The sequence below is a fragment of the Erithacus rubecula genome (genome assembly GCF_903797595.1).
Source record: "Erithacus rubecula genome assembly, chromosome: 8".
Classification (NCBI taxonomy): Eukaryota; Metazoa; Chordata; class Aves; order Passeriformes; family Muscicapidae; genus Erithacus; species Erithacus rubecula.
This window is the reverse complement of record NC_136659.1, coordinates 5,484,807-5,502,176: the sequence shown is the minus strand read 5'-3', so window position 1 is coordinate 5,502,176 and position 17,370 is coordinate 5,484,807. Positions and strand designations below refer to the sequence as shown.

The 17,370-nt window shown below is 47.6% G+C and overlaps 2 protein-coding genes across 4 annotated transcripts; both read right to left on the bottom strand.

Moving 5' to 3' along the window:
• Positions 1–645: 645 nt before the first annotated feature.
• On the bottom strand, positions 646–10,050 carry KMO (kynurenine 3-monooxygenase). Its single transcript, XM_079311189.1, has 15 exons — positions 9,871–10,050; positions 8,714–8,783; positions 6,977–7,074; positions 5,791–5,880; positions 5,564–5,612; positions 4,879–4,966; positions 3,951–4,116; positions 3,371–3,442; positions 2,694–2,815; positions 2,098–2,245; positions 1,614–1,671; positions 1,420–1,502; positions 1,151–1,252; positions 1,009–1,068; positions 646–854 (listed from the first exon to the last, which is right to left on the bottom strand). The coding sequence occupies exons 1-15, from the start codon at positions 9,922–9,924 to the stop codon at positions 690–692; spliced, it is 1,425 nt and encodes a 474-aa protein (XP_079167315.1). The 5' UTR covers positions 9,925–10,050; the 3' UTR covers positions 646–689.
• Positions 10,051–11,272: 1,222 nt separating this feature from the next.
• Positions 11,273–17,370, bottom strand: LOC306804494 (uncharacterized protein C21orf58). Of its 3 annotated transcripts, XM_079311191.1 has the most exons (10): positions 17,239–17,370; positions 16,935–17,008; positions 16,212–16,269; positions 15,082–15,149; positions 14,562–14,699; positions 14,228–14,342; positions 12,716–12,855; positions 12,490–12,629; positions 11,566–11,582; positions 11,273–11,483 (listed from the first exon to the last, which is right to left on the bottom strand). In XM_079311191.1, exons 2-10 carry the CDS (start codon positions 16,992–16,994, stop codon positions 11,428–11,430), a joined length of 792 nt encoding a protein of 263 aa, XP_079167317.1. In that variant the 5' UTR covers positions 16,995–17,008; positions 17,239–17,370; the 3' UTR covers positions 11,273–11,427. The 3 variants fall into 3 exon arrangements, with proteins under 3 accessions (XP_079167317.1, XP_079167318.1, XP_079167319.1); XM_079311192.1 differs by lacking the exon at positions 11,566–11,582; XM_079311193.1 differs by lacking the exon at positions 17,239–17,370 and having other exon boundaries at positions 16,212–16,336.

The following is a 17,370-nucleotide window of genomic DNA, read 5'->3' as shown; positions in this document are numbered from 1 at the left end:
CTACAGTCACACCTTGTCATTGCTGCCACCATCTTCCGTAGGTACAGTGTCTGGGAAAGATCCCAGCTAGAGAAGCAAACTGTTTTCTACATAATTTGCCATCTATGCCCTAAATGGTGCTCCCTTGGGAGCCAAAACAAACTTACCGAATAGTGCAGAGCAGTTCTTGTCCACATCAGATCAGGGGTTAATTTGGGTCATTTTATTATTCTTAAGCAGTGACTGTGAGGGTCTAGGGCAAGGTAAGAAGAAGAAAGTGTGTCTGATAATCCTCCTAGTACTACCCCAAGCTGCAGCTATTTTTGGCTTCAGGACCCTCAAAATGTTGGCTTGTTTTTGCTAAGAGCAGCAGTCTGCAGGCTGGGATACACTGGTTAGGTTGTAGAGTCACAGGATCATTAAGATTGAGAGAAAACTCTAAGATCATTGCTCATCTAACTATTAACCCAGCACTGCCAAGTCCAACACTAAACCATAATGTCTAAGTGCCACATCTACACACCACATCCCTTGAGACCTTGAGGCTTTATGGACACTGTTCATGACAGGCTCCCCTCCCCTGGGAAAGGGAGAGAGGCCAAACTGCTTCCAAGGAGCTTCCAAACCACATCCCAAGAGAAACAAAATCACCCAGCTGAGCCAACAGTCCATGCTTTTGTTTTTATTACAACAAAGAGCTCCCCATACATTTAAACCACTCGTGTGCCAAAGGGAAGATTTCCAATATTCTTCAGATAATGGGACCAGCCCCACAAGTCTTCCAAGCAGTTCAAATTCCGTGCCAGGTGCTTTATCAGCAGGCAGGTGCCACCCAGTCCTGCTGCCCCCACAACAAACAGCCCTCGATTAATCACCTGCAAGCACAAAGAGAAACCCCAGCATCATCAGAGGTGATGATGCACTGCAGCAAAGTCATCACAGCTGGCAATATCCCACCACCAGAGCTGCCCCCCAGAGCTGAGCAGTGCTGGGGTGCAGGATGCTCCCAAGGCACCACCCTTGGCCAACCTTTGTCTGCCACTTCCAGCGCTGAAGGGCCTCGTGGTAGCGAATTCTGGTGAAGGTCACCTGGGAAGGGGTTGCAGGAGAATGTCACCACCCCAGAGCCAGGCAGGAGGAGCTCACAGAAGTGGGGACAGTGCTGGCTTACCATGGTGTACAGTGGGACAATGGTGGAAGGCATGAGGGCGTGGAGAAAGTTGTCGACACGCTTCCGGAAAATGAACCACGTGGAATTCACGTGCTCACGCATCTGCAACAGAGCAGCAGCCACACCTTTGAGTTCTGTCAGAGCTCTCATGTGCTTTGAACCTCTCCCACTGTCCTGGAGATGGTGCAGGGACCAGTGCCTCCTCATGCATCCTGTATCCTGGGAGCACCAGACCCATGGAAGCACGGGTGTGTGCAGGGCTCACCTACCTCTATGTAATTGTACATGGCCAAATCTGAAATTGCATGGTCGTCTGGCACCCTCAGCCTGGAGAACTCAGGGAGGCAGGCACCTGGGAGAGGATAGCAGCAGTTCCCAGGCAGCTCCCTGCAGGGTATCCAGCCTCCCTCAGCTGCAGAGGGATGTTCCTCTGCTCTCACACGTCCCCAGCCACCCCACTTACCCAGGTCATTGTGGAACTGGTCCATTAATTCATCAAAGACCAGGCAATCTTCAAAGCCCTGGGAGGAATAGTAGGGGGTTAATAGCCATAAAGGACCCATACATTCAGCAGAAGTGCTCTCATGGGTGCTTAGCTAGTGTAGCTCTTGTAGCTCCCATTGACCACAGCTTCAGAGAAGGAGTCTTACTCCAGGCCCCTCTGACAGAAGTCTTGAGAGAAATCAGGGGGATTGCCTTTCCCAGCTGCCTGGACCCCCCTTCCATACAGTCCTCTGCTCCATGAGAAGGTGGCACCATCACCCTGTCCCCTGCCCTTCCCAGGTGGAAATCCTGATGGGAACTCAATCCCTGCTAACACAGAGGACATCAGGCTGTGGGACAGGCCAGCCCATGAACTCTAAGGGGTTAAACACTAAAACCAAGTGTTTGTGGGTGAAAGGAGTGGCTCCCCACCAGCAGGGACAGGCCAGCCATGAATTACTTACAGCATTCATGCCCTGTCCATAGAAGGGCACAACAGCATGAGCAGCATCTCCCATCAGCAGGCACCGGGAGGAGAGGTGGTAGGAAGAGCACTTCACAGAGATCATGGCCTGGGCTGGCAGCAAAAAGTAATCGTGCTTCAGCTCTTGCCTTCAGGTAAAACAACAGATTTCGTTGTGTGGGACACCAGAGAGAAGAGCAAGCTGTGCCATATCCAAGCTCAGGAAGCCAGGCACTGCCGGCTTTGGTATGCAAACCCCAAGCCTGTGAACTGGGCTGTTTGTGCTGGGAAAAACGTGCAAGTTCACTTCCTCCTGCCTGTGGACTAGATGTTTTGTCTGCAGGTTTTAAGTTCTGCACACAACTTGGTCACTGACATATTGGTATTCTTACTGCGTGCAGATGTTGGTCAGTGTAGGAAGGACATATCAGAGAATATCTGAGTTTCTCAGTTGATATGAAGTCATGGGATAATTCATTTTAAGAGGAAAGGACACTGCCTAACACAGCTGAGGCTATTGATAGCACTCAAGAAAAAAACCCATCCCATAAGAGATAACTGTGTTGGTGAGTGAAAAGGGGAGACAGGAACACTCACTCTCCAATGAGGGGAATGGCATCTGGGAAGTAGGTATGGAAAAATCCCAGCACTTGCTCGCCTGTTGTCAGCTTCTCAAATTCCTCAAAGGGCATGAAGAGCGTGCAGGTGAAGGACTTGTCCTGCCAGCCAAAAGAAGGTCAGTAAGAAGCCCAGGGAGCAGAGACAACACCTGAAGCAGCAGCTCAGTGCCCAGCCTGTCACCTGGCAATCACAGTGACCCACTGGCACAGTAAAGGACAAATGTCTGGCCACCCCTTCCTCAAGGTGGGCAGGCACAGGGGAGGCAGAAACTGTGTGGGACTGGCCACAGTGGAGAAGATGAGAGGATACAATCTTAAGCTGCAAGAAGGGAGGTTAAGACTGGACATTAGGAAGAATTTCTTCATAGAAAAGGTGATTAGACATTGGAACAGTCTACCAGGGAGATGGTGGAGTCACTGTCCCAACAGGTTTGTAAGGAAAGACTGGATGTGGCACTCAGTGCCATGGTCTGGTTTACAAGGTGGTGTTAGGTCACAGGTTGGACAGGTTGGAATCTCTGATCTAGACATCTTTTCCAATCCAATTGATTCTGTGTTTGGGTTTTTCTGTGCCTCCTGACCCTCCCAATCCCTGCCACCACAGCTGCTCATCCCCATCCTGTGCCCCAAGAGAGCATGGCCCTGGGTTAGCACCATGTTGGGCAGTGCAATCATCATGAAGGTGTTTCTCGGCCAGATGTGGAGGTAGTTGGGTTCCATGGCAAACTGAAAGAGAAAGAAAATTGCCTTGTATCCTGGACTGCCCTGATCAGCTTCCCCAGCCCAGGCTCTGGCTCCCCTCCACACCAGCACAACCGTTCCCCAACAACTACAGGGCCCCTTTCTGCTCCCTGATGCTTCAGGGAGACACAGAGCAAGGGAAAGAGGAAAGGCTAAGAAATATGGGCAAAAATCTGATGCTTTGCAATTGCTGATGTCCCCATGGACATGTTCCCATACCTCCAGCACCTCTCAGAGCCAGAGTTAATCCCACCTCTCCAGGAACAGCTCTCTAGGATTTTTGCATGCAGGTACCAACACTGGCCCTACTTTTGGAAAAGGAAGAGATCCTTCCTTCTCTTTGGAAAGGTTTAACCCCTTGCCTGAACCCCAGGTGAGGAATTAATTCTTCCAAAGCTGGTATAGCAGTGCAGCAGAGAGAAGGGGGTGGGATATCCAAGCTGTGAAGGTTTTAGGGGCCCCTGTGAAGGCTTTAGGGACCAGGCACACTCACATCTCCATCCTTGGGAGGGATGGTCAGCTCCATGTAGCCATGGGGAATGTACTCATGGCTGTAGTTGAAGCGTGTTTGCCTCATGAACTGTTTCCTCACTGTTGAGAAGGCTCCGTCACACCCCACTATGAGATCGTAGGTCACGTCCAAGGTCTGCTGGTCAGATCTGAAACAAGGCAGTGCCTTGGATCAACCTGATCTCTAAGGTCCTTTTCCACCCTAACCACATGATTCTGTGCTGAATCCTCCTGTAACTCCAGGCAGCTCAGCACCACTGTGCCCAGAGGATCTGCCTTTTGCAAAATGTGTTAATGATCTTCTAGGGTGAGGGAAGATCAGCTCTCACTGCCTGGGAAGCACAGCATTAGGAAAAATAATTATCCTGTGGGTTATCAGGAATAATTTGCCAGGTCTACTCAGCACCTTTGGGATAATGCTGCTGGTTTGCAGAGCCTGCAGCACCTGCCAGGAGGGATGGGGGGTAGGACCAGAACTTCTGTGAAAGAATTTGAAATGTGGTCATGGAACCACAGAATGGTTTGGGTTTGAAGGGACCTTTAAGCTCAGCCCCTTCCATGGGCAGAGACATAACACTAGGGTGCTCAGAGCTTCATCCAGCCTGGCCTGGAACACTTCCAGGGATGGGGTATCACCAGTTCTCCACCCTCCCTGAAGAGCAATCTGTCCCTGAGCCCAGTGCTATGGATACTGGTACATTTATCCCAGGCTGGGGGGTTAGTGAGCTGCTAAAACCTTTCTCAATCTCCCTATGAATGCTGCCTTGATGCTTCTCCTCCAAAGCTGGAACAAGGTTTTGCCTGCACAGTAGTTTCAAAACTGAGATTGCTCAATTGTTTGAGGTTTCATGAATGATTAAGCAGAAACTAAGTGACCACAGTGCTCGATCTCACGCTTGTCCAGGAACTACCTTTTTATGGATAATGTCCCCAGCTCTGCATTGCACCCGAGGAGCTTGTGTCCAAAGAACAGTTTAGTGTTGGAGTACTTCTCAGCAGCTGTGAAAAGAAAAGACAACTAAATGTAGAGGGGTTTACTGTGACCACAAAAAAAATATTTTCAAGAGATCTCTAAACTATTGGGATTTTTGCTAGTGCAGCAAATAATTTGCTGTGCTGTGTCGGGGCCAGCAGGCAGGGCACACTGAGACTGGTCAACTATGGCATAAACTACTTGAAAAATGCAAGGAATCCTGCAAGGATTTTTTTTTTTCCCCCACAATGACATGAGCCATTGATTGCTTTCCAGCACCACTCCACTGAAGTTCAGGATGGGATGAGGTGCCTGCAGTCAGCGGGGAATTTGCATAAATTTGGTCTAGTCTGATTACATATTTGGCCATAGAGTTCCAATTTCTATCTGTCTCTGTACAAGCAGGGGTTATGGAAAATGCCACAACAAGGCTGAGGAGGTGTCTCCTACTTTAGCTGGGAAGCAGCACAGGTTTTCCTCTGTTAGTTCAGCTTTGCACTTTCTGAGATCTGGATAAGGGAGCTTGGGGCTCAAAGTCTTATAGTCATGGGACAAACCCTAAATCCCCAGCAAAAGGTGTGTTAGAAGAACTGAAGGATTTGCAAATAGAAGTGGCAACCTACCTGTCAGCAGCTCTTTGTTTAAGTTTGCTCTGTCCACAGAGAGGATGTACTGCAAGGCAAACAAACAGGGGTTCAGAAAGCTTTGCTGAAGGACACCCTGCATGGCCAGACAGGACACCCTCCCTTCCCAGTAATCCCTTTCCCCATTCCCTCCAGCCTCTCCCACATCCATGGGCCCACACAGTCCATGACACAGACACAAATGCTCTGCAAAGCAGCTCCAGTACCTGGTTCTTCTTCCCATAAGGGATGGAGTATTTTTTCCCTGAAGGTGTGTGTATCCTCCTTGCCCGCATGGGAATGCCCTTGGCCACAATCTGAAACAGAAGGGAACACAGTCCACAGTTCTGGCCAAAACTGTGAGTTTTTAGTACAAGTTAGCAAGCATCATCCCCTGAGCCAAGCACTGCACTCGAGGAAGAGTGGTGGGGGCTCTTTCCTCACACATTTCCAAATCACCAGGGAAAACTTTAACAGGGCTGTCATGTCCATTTACTGCAGTTTACTGAGATTACTTACAAGCTCATTCTCATAAAAATCAGGGGGAAATTGTTTTTTGATAGATGGAGCATGAAAAATCCCAGAGTGCTGGACAGGGCAGGGGATGAAAGCCAAATTACATCCTGGGACTGGGATGTGTGTTGTCAAAGCCTGGGCTCTGCAGGGATCCAGGGGCCAGGAGATCCCACCACTGCCAACAGCTGGATGTTGAATGGTGCTCAGTACCCTGCAGAAGAATGCTGGGCTCCCAGCCAAGCATGCTGGGCAGAAAGCATTGTGGATGGATTTCAGGGGTCAGCCCAAAGATCAAGGTTTTCTGGGAAAATACAACTCTGGGCACGTCAGTGGGGAAAACAGCTGCCTTTATTGCATCCTGCTTTGTTGCATCAGCTCTTTTGGGAGTCCAGCTACTCCTGCCCTGTTTGCCCTCTTCTCCAGCAGGGAGGTAAACACTGGAAGGTGCTTGGTGTCCCAGGGAACCACCCAGTGCCTGCAGTGGGGCAGATCCTGTGCTGTGAAGCAGGGAGAGCCAGATGCAGGCATGCAGTGGAAGAGGTCTGGCTGGGCATTAATTTCTTAACTGGTCCGGGAAAAATATTTATTTGGAGAGAAAAAAAAAACCTGTTTATTTAACAAGCACTTCCCAGTACAAAAATGAGCAATACTAAACAGTAAACTTCTGTTTTGAAAAACCACAGTTCAGGAAACTTTTTTTTTTGCTTCAGTTAGAATAACTAAAAGTAAAGGAAAGTTCTTTCTCACAATCTACTACAGACAACACCGTGTAAAAAATGCAAAAGAGCTAAAACCAGTCTGAAAGTTACAAAACTCAACACTCAGCACCAACAAAGCAAACAATTGAAAATGCAAACATCACCAAGCATCCCCCCAGCAGGAGGATGTGGCAGGTACCTGCTCCTCCATCCCCACGGCTCGCAGGGCTTGGCGGCCCCTGTGAGACAGCGCCAGGTTGATGCTCCTGCCACGGGCAAAGCTGGACACTCGGATATCTGCAGGGGAAGAGCTGGTTATGGGGGCAGTGAGAGCTCAGCCACAGCCTGGGTTTCAGAAATCCATCCATTTAGGTGATCTAAATCTAATAGATTTTCTTTTTTTTTTTTTTTTTGGAAAATCTGTTGCGCGTTCGCTTGTTCCTCCCTGGCGATAAATTGGGAAAGGCTATAGTGGGTTGTTAGAGATTAACACAAACTCATTAAATAATAAATTAAATAGTTTGGTTTAGCTGTAATGTTTTCTCTTAAACTGTGCTTTAATAATTGCTCTTCAGAAGATGGTGCCTAAATGAAGAATTGAGGTAGGATTTTGTAGGTTTTGCCCAATGATTGTAAACCATCCATGGAGAACTTTAGAGGCTTTCTCAAAACACTTTTAAATCTGAATTAATAAAACATATAAAATATCAAAATTATAGATACATTCAGTATGACTTGGTCAAAGAGCCTTTGGCACAAATTTGTCTGCTAATATCCCACTAGTAAGCTCTTGGAATTGCTGTGTGTCCTCTGTACCAACCCACCAAAGAACATGTCAAGAAAGTATTGTGTCCTTCCTCCTAGTGCCCATTTGAGCCTGGTGAGGGAACATCTCCCAAGCCCCCTGCAGCAGCAGCAGTGGGGCAGGGGTGAGTCCAGCCAGGATCCTCTGTGCTAGCTCCAGCCTGGTGGCTCCAGCTGCAGCCAAGTGCTGCAAATGGAGTTCTGGACCCTGGCAGCACCCCATGTGCCAGAGGGTCCATGAACATTAACAACCATTTCCTCTCCAAATGGAGAAGGCTGAGCAATGAATGCCTCACAGGTTCTGCTGAGACTGGTGCTTTTTGGGCCATTGGCAGGTCACCTCCTTCATGGCAGGTCAGATGGACATGTCTGGGCATTTAGACCATTTTCTCATTTAGAATTCCTGAGTGTCTGGCCAGGGTGTGGGGCAGAGCCTCCTCATCCCAACATGAACATCACTGTAAGCAATGGGCCAAAAACTGGAGTGCTGCAGTAGGGTCCATCCAACTCAGAGGCAGGAAGGAGTGATCAGAGGCTTTTTGAAACTGTGGAACTCCTGGCAGCTGAAAGCTGAGCAGCAGAACTGCCTGTTCTGATGTCTGTCAGGGCAGAAAGGGTTACTGCATGTCAGGCAGGGCTCCTCCTTCCCCTCACTGCACACTTGAATAACTTCACTTTTCATGGTATCATTCCCACCTGCTACTCTGCTTCCCACCTCTGCCCAGGTGTTTTTTTGTCTGCCAGCTGACAGATGCTGAAGATGAACCATTTCTCTGCCTTTGAGCCAGTGGCTCAGCTCTAAATCCTAATTTCTCTTTTGTGGAGTCTTGTGGACCTGGAGGTTCCATCTCTCCTTCTGACCCAGCACTGCAAAATAATGGTTCCTGCAGAGACCAGGCTTCAGAGGTGAGGATTTGAATCAGTGTTTAAGCCAAGAATATAAAAAGGACATCATTTTAGTAGCTAAAGAGTGGGTTCCCTCCACACAAGATGAACTTCAAGTAAATGCTCCTCCCCACCACAGGAGCTAAAGGGGAGAGAGAAAAGAACATCCCCAAACTGCCACTGTCAGATTTCATTATTTCCTTGCAGTTTCAATGAGTTCACACTGCAATGACCAGGCTGACCTTACCTTCTCTGGCTTCATAAACATCAACATGGAAACCTCTTCTAGCAAAGAAACAGGCATTTAATGCACCCACCTACAAGACAAGGACCAGGAATGGTGCATGAAGTGTTTGAGAGCTCACTGCTGACAAGCATCAAAGGAAAGAAGTGATCAGGGGATGCAGCTCAGCATAAACAGGGAGGTCCTTTGACCAAGAACCTTAGAGGATTTTTTACTGAAGAGCAGTCCTCTGGCAGCCCTGTGTGTTTGCAGAGTCTCCAAGACAAAAGCCACCCATCAAAACTATTTTTATAAAGGCATACCAAGCTCAGGGTTGTTTACACACAGCAGTTGAGTGCAGCAGGGCTCACCTCTTCAGCCAGAGGCAGCAGGAGCTGGTGTAGGTAAGCTCCCAGCTCCTCTCTGGACTGTGTTTACCTTCCTCACTAGAATTCAGGGTACACAGTGAGGGAGAACAGTACAAATACATCTTGTTTATAATTTAAATAATTTTTATACTTAATTTCCTTTACAAATTGCTGTCAGATCTACAGCCTCTTCTGTCATCACTCTTTTCCAAGAAGCTAATGTCCAAAAAGTCAAGAGAGAGATCTGCAATGCCCCAAGCTGTCATAGAATCACAGACTCAATGAATGCTTTGGGTTGGAAAGGATGCTAAAGATCACCTTGTTACAACCCCCTGCCATGGACAGGGACACTTTCCACTAGACCAGGTTACCCCATCCAGCCTGGCCTCTAGTGTCACACCTCTCTGCAAGTAGCAGTGGATGAAAACCATTCCCAAACAAAAGTGGGCAGAGGAAGGCATTTCCTCTCAGCCTGGCATTTACCAGTCCCAGTTCTTGCAAAGCATTTCACCTTAGAGATTTGGTTACAGCCAAAATCAGCCAAGGGACAGGGGAACCTGGCAGCCCAAACAAGGATTGTTATTTAGTCTTTATTTAGTGTTTATTTAGTGGGCACCACTGCTCCACCCACTACCCAAACCCCTTCATCCCAGAAAAGGACAGGAGCCTCCTACAGCAGGAACTCAATCAACCCCATCATCTGACAAATGAATGATTTGAAGGAAAACATTCACCCCCACATTCCAGCAGTGTTTTCACAGCCCCAGCCCCCCAGCAAACACAACCATGCAGCAGCTAAATGCCATTTCCTACCAGACCACCACCGATAACAGCAACTCTTTTGCCTCGTGGGTCACAGGGCTCCATGCCAGCTCAGCCCCTGGGTCTCTGATCCCTGCTCTGTCCCTGGTCCCTCTGCTTCTCCCCAGCCCCACTGTCCTCACCAGGAGTGAATGTGGTTGGCTGAGTCATGCCTGGGTTCTCCCCCATCCATATTAAAGTTTAACTCCCAGCCCAGAGGCTGTCAGGGAGTCAGCCTGGCTGAGCCTGAGGTGTTGAGATGGCAGCAGGGTGTTAATCTGTCAGGGTGTTATTCAGTTATTCAATAGGGTGGTATTCAGTTATTCTATCCAAAGGCCTCTTTTGGAAGTTGCAGAGCAATCCTGCAGTCCCCAAGGAACACACACAGAGCAGGAGCAGAACTTGCATCACTGGGATGCAACTGCAAGAGGCATTGGTGGGACAATGGGAGGTGATTTCTGCAGCCTCACAGACTCTCTCCTGAGGGTGGGATGTGAGCCACACTGCTTGCCCAGGAGCCTCACCCCATCTTTGAGGACACCTTTCATCCAAGGGAGCTGTGTGTGGCTCAGGCATTTTGGGCTGTGATGCTTAGGAGAGGCTCCATGCCTGCTCTGCAGAGGCTTAGACAAGGCTGTGAGGAGACATCCCTGCAGGCACTATTCCACAGTGAGACTGCAGACATTCTTATCACTGAGCAGAATTTATTGCTGAACCTGCCAGGCACAGCAGATTTGGCTCAGGGAATTGTTGAGGCAGGAAAAGCCCTCTAAGAACATCGAGTTCCAGCTGTTAACCCAGCAGTGCCAAGCACACCCCTAAGCTGTGACCCTAAAATGCCACATCCATATGGCTATCAAAGACCTGTAGGAATGGGCAGGACTCAAATGCTTCCCTGCTCAGCTTCTTCCAATATCTGACAACGTTTTCAGTCAAAAATTTCTTCCTAATATTCAGTCTAAACTCCCGTGGGACAACTTGAGGCCATTTCCTCTCTCAGGTAGCTGTAAAAAGTGAGAAGTTGTGAGAGCAGTAAGAATCTCAAAAACAGCAGAGCAGAGAGGGCAAAGAGCAAGGTAGGTTGTACATAGTAAATACATTATTCATTAATTGTTTTTGGAACACAGACAGCACACAATTGGCTTCCAGCAGTGACAGTTACTATCTTTGCATTCCAAACAAAATTTAGGTCCCTGGGTTTTCTTAATCAGACTCATTCACAAACTGCACCAGGCAAACCCAGAGTACAGATGTTCTCCACTTTAAAACCAGAAGGTGGGGAGATACTGAGAAAATGCTACAAAATCATTGTTCATCTTTCCATATTAAGCAAAACCAGGCTGTTGAGAGCATGAAAAAGCACTGCCTGATGAAAACTCTGGATGAGCCTTTTAAGAAGTTATAAATAAAACTAAAAAAACCCAAAAAATAGGATAAACATGGGCATGGATTAAAGCCTGCCCTCTGGAAACTAGTGGGAAAAGTAAAGGAGGGGGAATGCTGTTGTTTATGTTGCTGAAGAAAAAGGCATGTCAGTGGCTGAGGAAGAACATCAGGATTTTATTGTCTTTAGAAAGGCCATGGTCCACTTGCAGAGGATCCTGTATTATCAGTATGTGGGCCACCTGCAAGAAGAAAAATGAGGTTATTGTGTTTAGCAGCAGCCAGTAGTGCTGCAGCTGCAAAAATGTGTGCTTGGCCTCATACCTTGTGGTGGGAGGCAGCTGAAGAAGAGGAGTAAATAGTTTAATGGCCATGACAAGATCTGATTTCTGCAAACAGTGAATTGCACTGATCCTGACAGGAGCCAGGAGTTCTTTACTGGTTCAGATTACAAACCCGTGTCAAGGGGAAATAGGTAGAAATGTTCATCCCTTATAATCCCATTAGGCAAATAATCTGTTCAGGAATTCAAATCCTCTGCTAAAGAGGGCTGTACAGAATTCCCTGCCAGCAGGTCAGCCATGCCCAAGGCTGCAGCTGCCTCCATCCTGTTCTCCTGTTCACCAAGGCTCTGAAAGAGCCACGGCACAGAAATAAAAGTTGACTTCTCCCAATGTGTCCCCATGTTACACCCCTTCCATGCTCCAGGTGCATTTCTTTGCCAGCTTTGGCATATAAGAACTTCCCAGCACCCAGGAAGCCAAGAGGGACAAGCTCAGAGGAAGGCACAAAGGGAGTGAGCCCTGGAGGAGCTGGCTGTGACCTCTGGCTCAAGGGCTCTGTGGTTCTGGGGAGAAGTTCATCCATTTCTGCCCTTGAAACCCACCCCCTTCAGCTGCAAGCACAAGCTTATGGCAGAGGCTCAACCCTGCTCCTGATACTCCCCTCCTTTTGGACCATTTTTCTTAGCTGGTGGTTTGAGTTTTTTATTTCCCCAGGCATTTCTGATTAGCAAATGTCCCAGCAGTGCTTTAGGAACATGAATCCTGCTGGGAACCTTAGCCTGTGTCTCCATCTGCCTCATTTAGCAGGTGACTGCTGGGCTCACAGGGCGGGGTGAGAGCCCCTGCAGAGCAGAGCAATGGTCTGTGTCACCCTCATCCTCATCCTTGTGACATCCCCAGGTTTATCCCACTTTGCCACCCCACCTGGGCAGGGAGGAAGGGCTACAGGTGCCTGCTGACTTACGTGGGCTGGGCAGAGCTGCTGGTCCAGTGCTGTGGGGGCAGGAAGGTGCTGGGGGGCTCTGGGAGCAGCCCTGGGGGAGGGTAATGGTGGTGGTGGTGCACCACAGGTGCCTTGAGCCTGGCTGCTCTCACAGGCAGGTCCTGGTGGGAGAGAGACAAGGGCTGGCAAGCTCTTTGTGTGTGTGTGCCCTTCCAGGGAGATGAGGCTTTGTCTGGGGTGCTGCTACCTGCTGGGTGTGCTGGGGCAGGGCAGAGCTGGCTCCCCCAGGCTGTGTGAGCATTGCTGCTGGCAGAGCCTTCAGCATCATGTTCTGCATCATGATCTGGTGCATCTGAGCATTCTGCATCAGCATCATCTCCACCATATCTGGGAAGAGCAGAAAACAGTAAGGGCTTTATCCACCACTGGCAAGCAGCAGAGGCAATCATAGTAAGGAGTGCCCTCCAGCACACACACTGGTCACTGCAGCAAAGGCAAAGCAGCTGAAAGGGAGCACATGGAGAATATTGGCATTATTTCCCCAGACAGTGCAAGATTAAAGTCTGTGAGTGGGATTGCTCACAGCAGCTTTCCTATTTTTCCTCCCTTCTGCAAGGAAGCTGCTGCTGAGCACCTTGTGTGTTGGCAGCCCTGCAAGCCCACACCCCCTGGAGGAGAGCTGAGTGCAGCTTTCCCTTACTCCAGCATGGACAAGCACCTGGCTGTGCTCTCCACTGCCCCAGATCACTGCTTTCCATGGGAGAGGTTTCCTCAATTTTATGTGATATTGCAGTGCCACCTTGAGAGTCCACTGACTCATGGAATTGTAAAGACTAGAAAAGACCTTCAACACCATCAACCCTCAATCTGTCATTGCATGCCCATCAAGTCTCCTTAAGTGATGTTTAGGATCCACAGGACTTGTGCAGTGTAACTAATTCACTTGGGGAGAAGTGAAGAGGGAGAGGTGAGAGAAAAAGAAGGGAAAAAATGAAGGCAACTCTCATTTTCCTTTTTACTGATCATAAAAAAAATTTTACATGTAGCAGCTTCAGAGAAGTCATGAGTGGATTTGGACTATTTTGGTTATGAAAATAAACTGTGATTCAAAAATCCAGACACTTGGATGAAGTATGAGCTGAGAAATACTGCAGTTTCATCACTGAGGATTCCTGTGCGGGATGAACCTTTGGCTGAAGGCTGAGCCAGGGAAATTGCTTCAGGTTTTACTTCATGTATTATTTCACAGTAGCACACGCCTATGTTTAGAAACAAACTCTTTTATTGGCATTGCACTACACTTAGAACACTTGCAGATGTTCTGTCTCATTTCCAAACACAGGGCACAAATAAAAGCCTGAGATTGAGCAGCAGGTTAGGAAGGAGCAAAAGAACAAAGCCACATTTTAGAAGCCTGTTTGCTAATTCTGGACTCATCCATGTGCACAAGTTTGACTTTGTTAATATTACTCAGTGCCATGAGTTGAGCTGCTTTGCTTTCCCAATCTTCCCTTGAGTTTGCAGTTCCCTTTTCTTTAGTTTGGGTGATAAGAGTTTGCCTGAACGCCTCTCACAACTGCTACCCACATCCCCCTTGTGAAGCACAACTCCCAAAGCTCCACCAGCTCATTAAACAGCACATCACTAATTAGCTGGGGCTAATTAGACCATCCCATGTCCCCTCCCTCTTGCCAAGGCTCCTGCCCTGCCCTCTCCAGGCCTGGTGACAGCAGCTGGCTGCTCTGTGGAGAGTTTTTACCTTCTTTAATGCTCCCAGGGCGGGGGGCAGCCAAGGGCTGGGCTGGGGGGATCTGTGTGATCACTGGGGAGGGATGAGGCAGCTGCTGGATGATGGTGGCAGGCTGAGCTGGCATCTGGAACAGCAAGGAAAATGCAGAAGTCAGGGCTGGTTTGGCCAGCTCTCCCATCTATGGGAACAGCCATCATCTGCCTGGACTTTAGCAGAACTCTGGGGTTCTCCTGGAGAAGCTGCTGAGGTGTGGGCTGCATGAGCAGGCAGTGGTGTGCTCCTAAATAATTGTCAGCTCAGACTGGCTCAATGCTGGTAGGGCTTTCTAGGAGACAGTCCTTACAGTCTGCTGGATAATCCTTGGTGGCTCCACTTGGGAAGCTGGAAAAGGGATCTGGTAGATTTGTGGCAGGGCAGCTCTGTGGTCATGTCCACCAGTTGGTGCAGGTGGCTGTGAAAGCTCTTCCAGAAGGTGCTGCTCCTGCAAAATCAAGTATTTTCTTGAAGAAAATCTGGGCACAGCAAGACAAACAGCATGGTTGTACTCTCAGGACTAAATGGAATTAGCCCCTAGGAACCTGCAGCAAGGGCACTGCATAAGAATAAAGCAAGTTTTCCTTCCCACAGATCTTGAAGCATAAGCAAAAAAGATTGGGGGAAAAAAAAGTGCAGAACACAATGCCAATTTTCTGGGAGAACATTTCCCCGATTAGCTGGCTCAGCCTTTACATTCCAAAGCAGCAGAGCACTAAATCCTGCCCAGCCCCAGAACTAAAGGACAGGAGAACACAGAACCCACATCAGCAGTGGATGTACAGGTACCTGGGTCCTGACTGCTACTCCTGGCCAGGGAGGGCTCTTACCCTGAGCTCCTGCAGCAGATCTTTCCTTTGCCTCAGGGCACTTTCGAGCATGTCCTGAGCTCTGTTCCCTGCAAGAGGAAAAGCCCATCATTTTGCCCAAAAAGCCCATTTCCCAAAGGATTGAAAAGACAGAGCTATTGCAGCACCTGTACTACAATATTCATGTGGAAGATGTGTTAATAGATAGCTTTATGTTGCATAATGGTAAAGCCTTATAAAGGGTTTACCTTATAAAATAAGAGCCCTGTTACCTTTGTAAAGTCATGGCTCAGACCTGCTACTTTGGCTAACCACAAAAGGACTGTGGGAAAGTGACTCAGCTGGCTTAGAGGTAGAAAAACAACTTATAGAACCATCACCTGTTCACATTGTGGTCTATAGCAGTTGGTTGGATTATGTTTATGTTTTAAAACTGTGTAACTGGTCTAAATGCTTAAAAAGGCCTGGTTTTTGCAATAAAGAGTCTCTGCTTTGCACCTGCCTGGGGACTCTGCATTGTTCTGCTTTAATAGCTTGAGTCCTTCCACAAAAGGCTTGGGCTACTTTTCTTGTCAAATACATGTATGGGTAATGACTTTATGCCATGTGCAGTCACAGCTGTTCATCAGCCCTACAAAGGCAAAACACCTCTAAAATAAAGTCTTTTAATTGCTCTCTAGAGCCTCCTTTTAACCTGCTGGTTTAGGAATCCTTTCCAGAAAGTTTCTAGATGAACCCCGTGCATGCAGAGGATGACTGTCTGTAGTAACAGCTCCAACTCCAGTTGGAATGTCAACCTTTCTTTTCCTACTTTGTTCTGAATCAACTTCCTTTTTCAGTTCATCCCACACATGGTAGATTTTGAGCTCGCTTCAAATGAAGATAAGTAAGAATGTTTTCAGATGTCATGGAGCCATGCCTGGCATCTGCTCTGGAAATCACCATTTTGTATTTTGAAACTGTAAGTTGTTAGAGAGGGTTTTAAAAAATTTTTGGCCACAGCATCAGGTCAATGAACAAGAGCTCATAGTACAATCTAGAGATACCACACGAGGGAGGAGAGGGGATCATCTCCTGAGGAGTTCATGCCTGAGAACATAAGCAATCCCTTCCCAAAATATGCCTGTAATTAGAGCAAATGCTTCTCTTACTTGTAGGTGGGAGAGACAACTCCATCTTCTCGAGGTTCTCCTGTTCATTTTCTAGTCTCTGTTGGCAGAACCATAACCAGAATTGGTTATAAGTCAGGCAGAAAAGCTCACATGGATTTCCAAACCTATGGCATAGGTTTGGGAGGGAGGAAATAGAGCAGAAGTGGAGAAAAATGGTGGTTCTTAAAGCAGTATGAAATATGTCATTATCAATCTAGTTACAGTAAAGAATAGTCATGTTTCCAACTGTCCAGGCTATTCCAAACCTTAAAACTGATAGCATGGTGAATCAGGAGATGTATACATAATTTATTTTGCAGAGCAGAGAGCTGCACCATATAAAGAATTTGATAATGTTCAGCTTGGGCTTGCCTGATAGTCCAAAATCTGGACTCTTGATTCAGCAGAGGTCTGACCAGGCAACACATCTTATGTGAAAGCAGACATGAAATTGCTTTAAACAATCTGAGATTCTCTCTACCCAGGATTTACTCCAAAACTTTGCTTGTCCCTGGCTCTGAGCTAACTGGTGACATCTCCCATAAAATCAAAGTCGATTTAATTTACTGTAGGTCCATGTAAACTTCTACATTATTTAAGAAAGTGACAGTAAGTAGTACCACTCCTCAGTGTATCTCAGTAGAGTTATACTATTTTAAAATACAGTGTTAATGCTTAAACATACAAGAGCAAAAAGCAGAGCAAGGAGAATTATTCCCTTACCTTTTCTAGGAGTTTGAGTTTCAGTCGTGTCAGGTGATCCACCACTGAAGGATCTGCCATTATCTCCTGGAAGAGTAGGCAGGCAAAAACAGGTTAAAAAGCTAAACAGAGGCAGATAGGTTTTCAGTGCTCATTTTTTTCCACAATCTCCACAGAATAATTGCATTATCACAAAACAATAATAGAAGTTGAATAAAAACTGAGAGAAACAGGTAAAAGTTTCATTTTCACTCCCAGGTAGAAATGAGTGCAGGCATTCTCAATGCCACAGACACAGCTTTTCCTGCCATTTCTCTCAACATACTTTTGTGCTGCAGGTTGTGATGCTCACAGGAAGGCAACTGGCTCTGAATATTTATTTGTCTGTTCCTAAAGGTTGCTACCCTTCTCCTGGCACCATCACTAAGCCTGGCTTCTGTGTTGTTAGAGCTTCCTA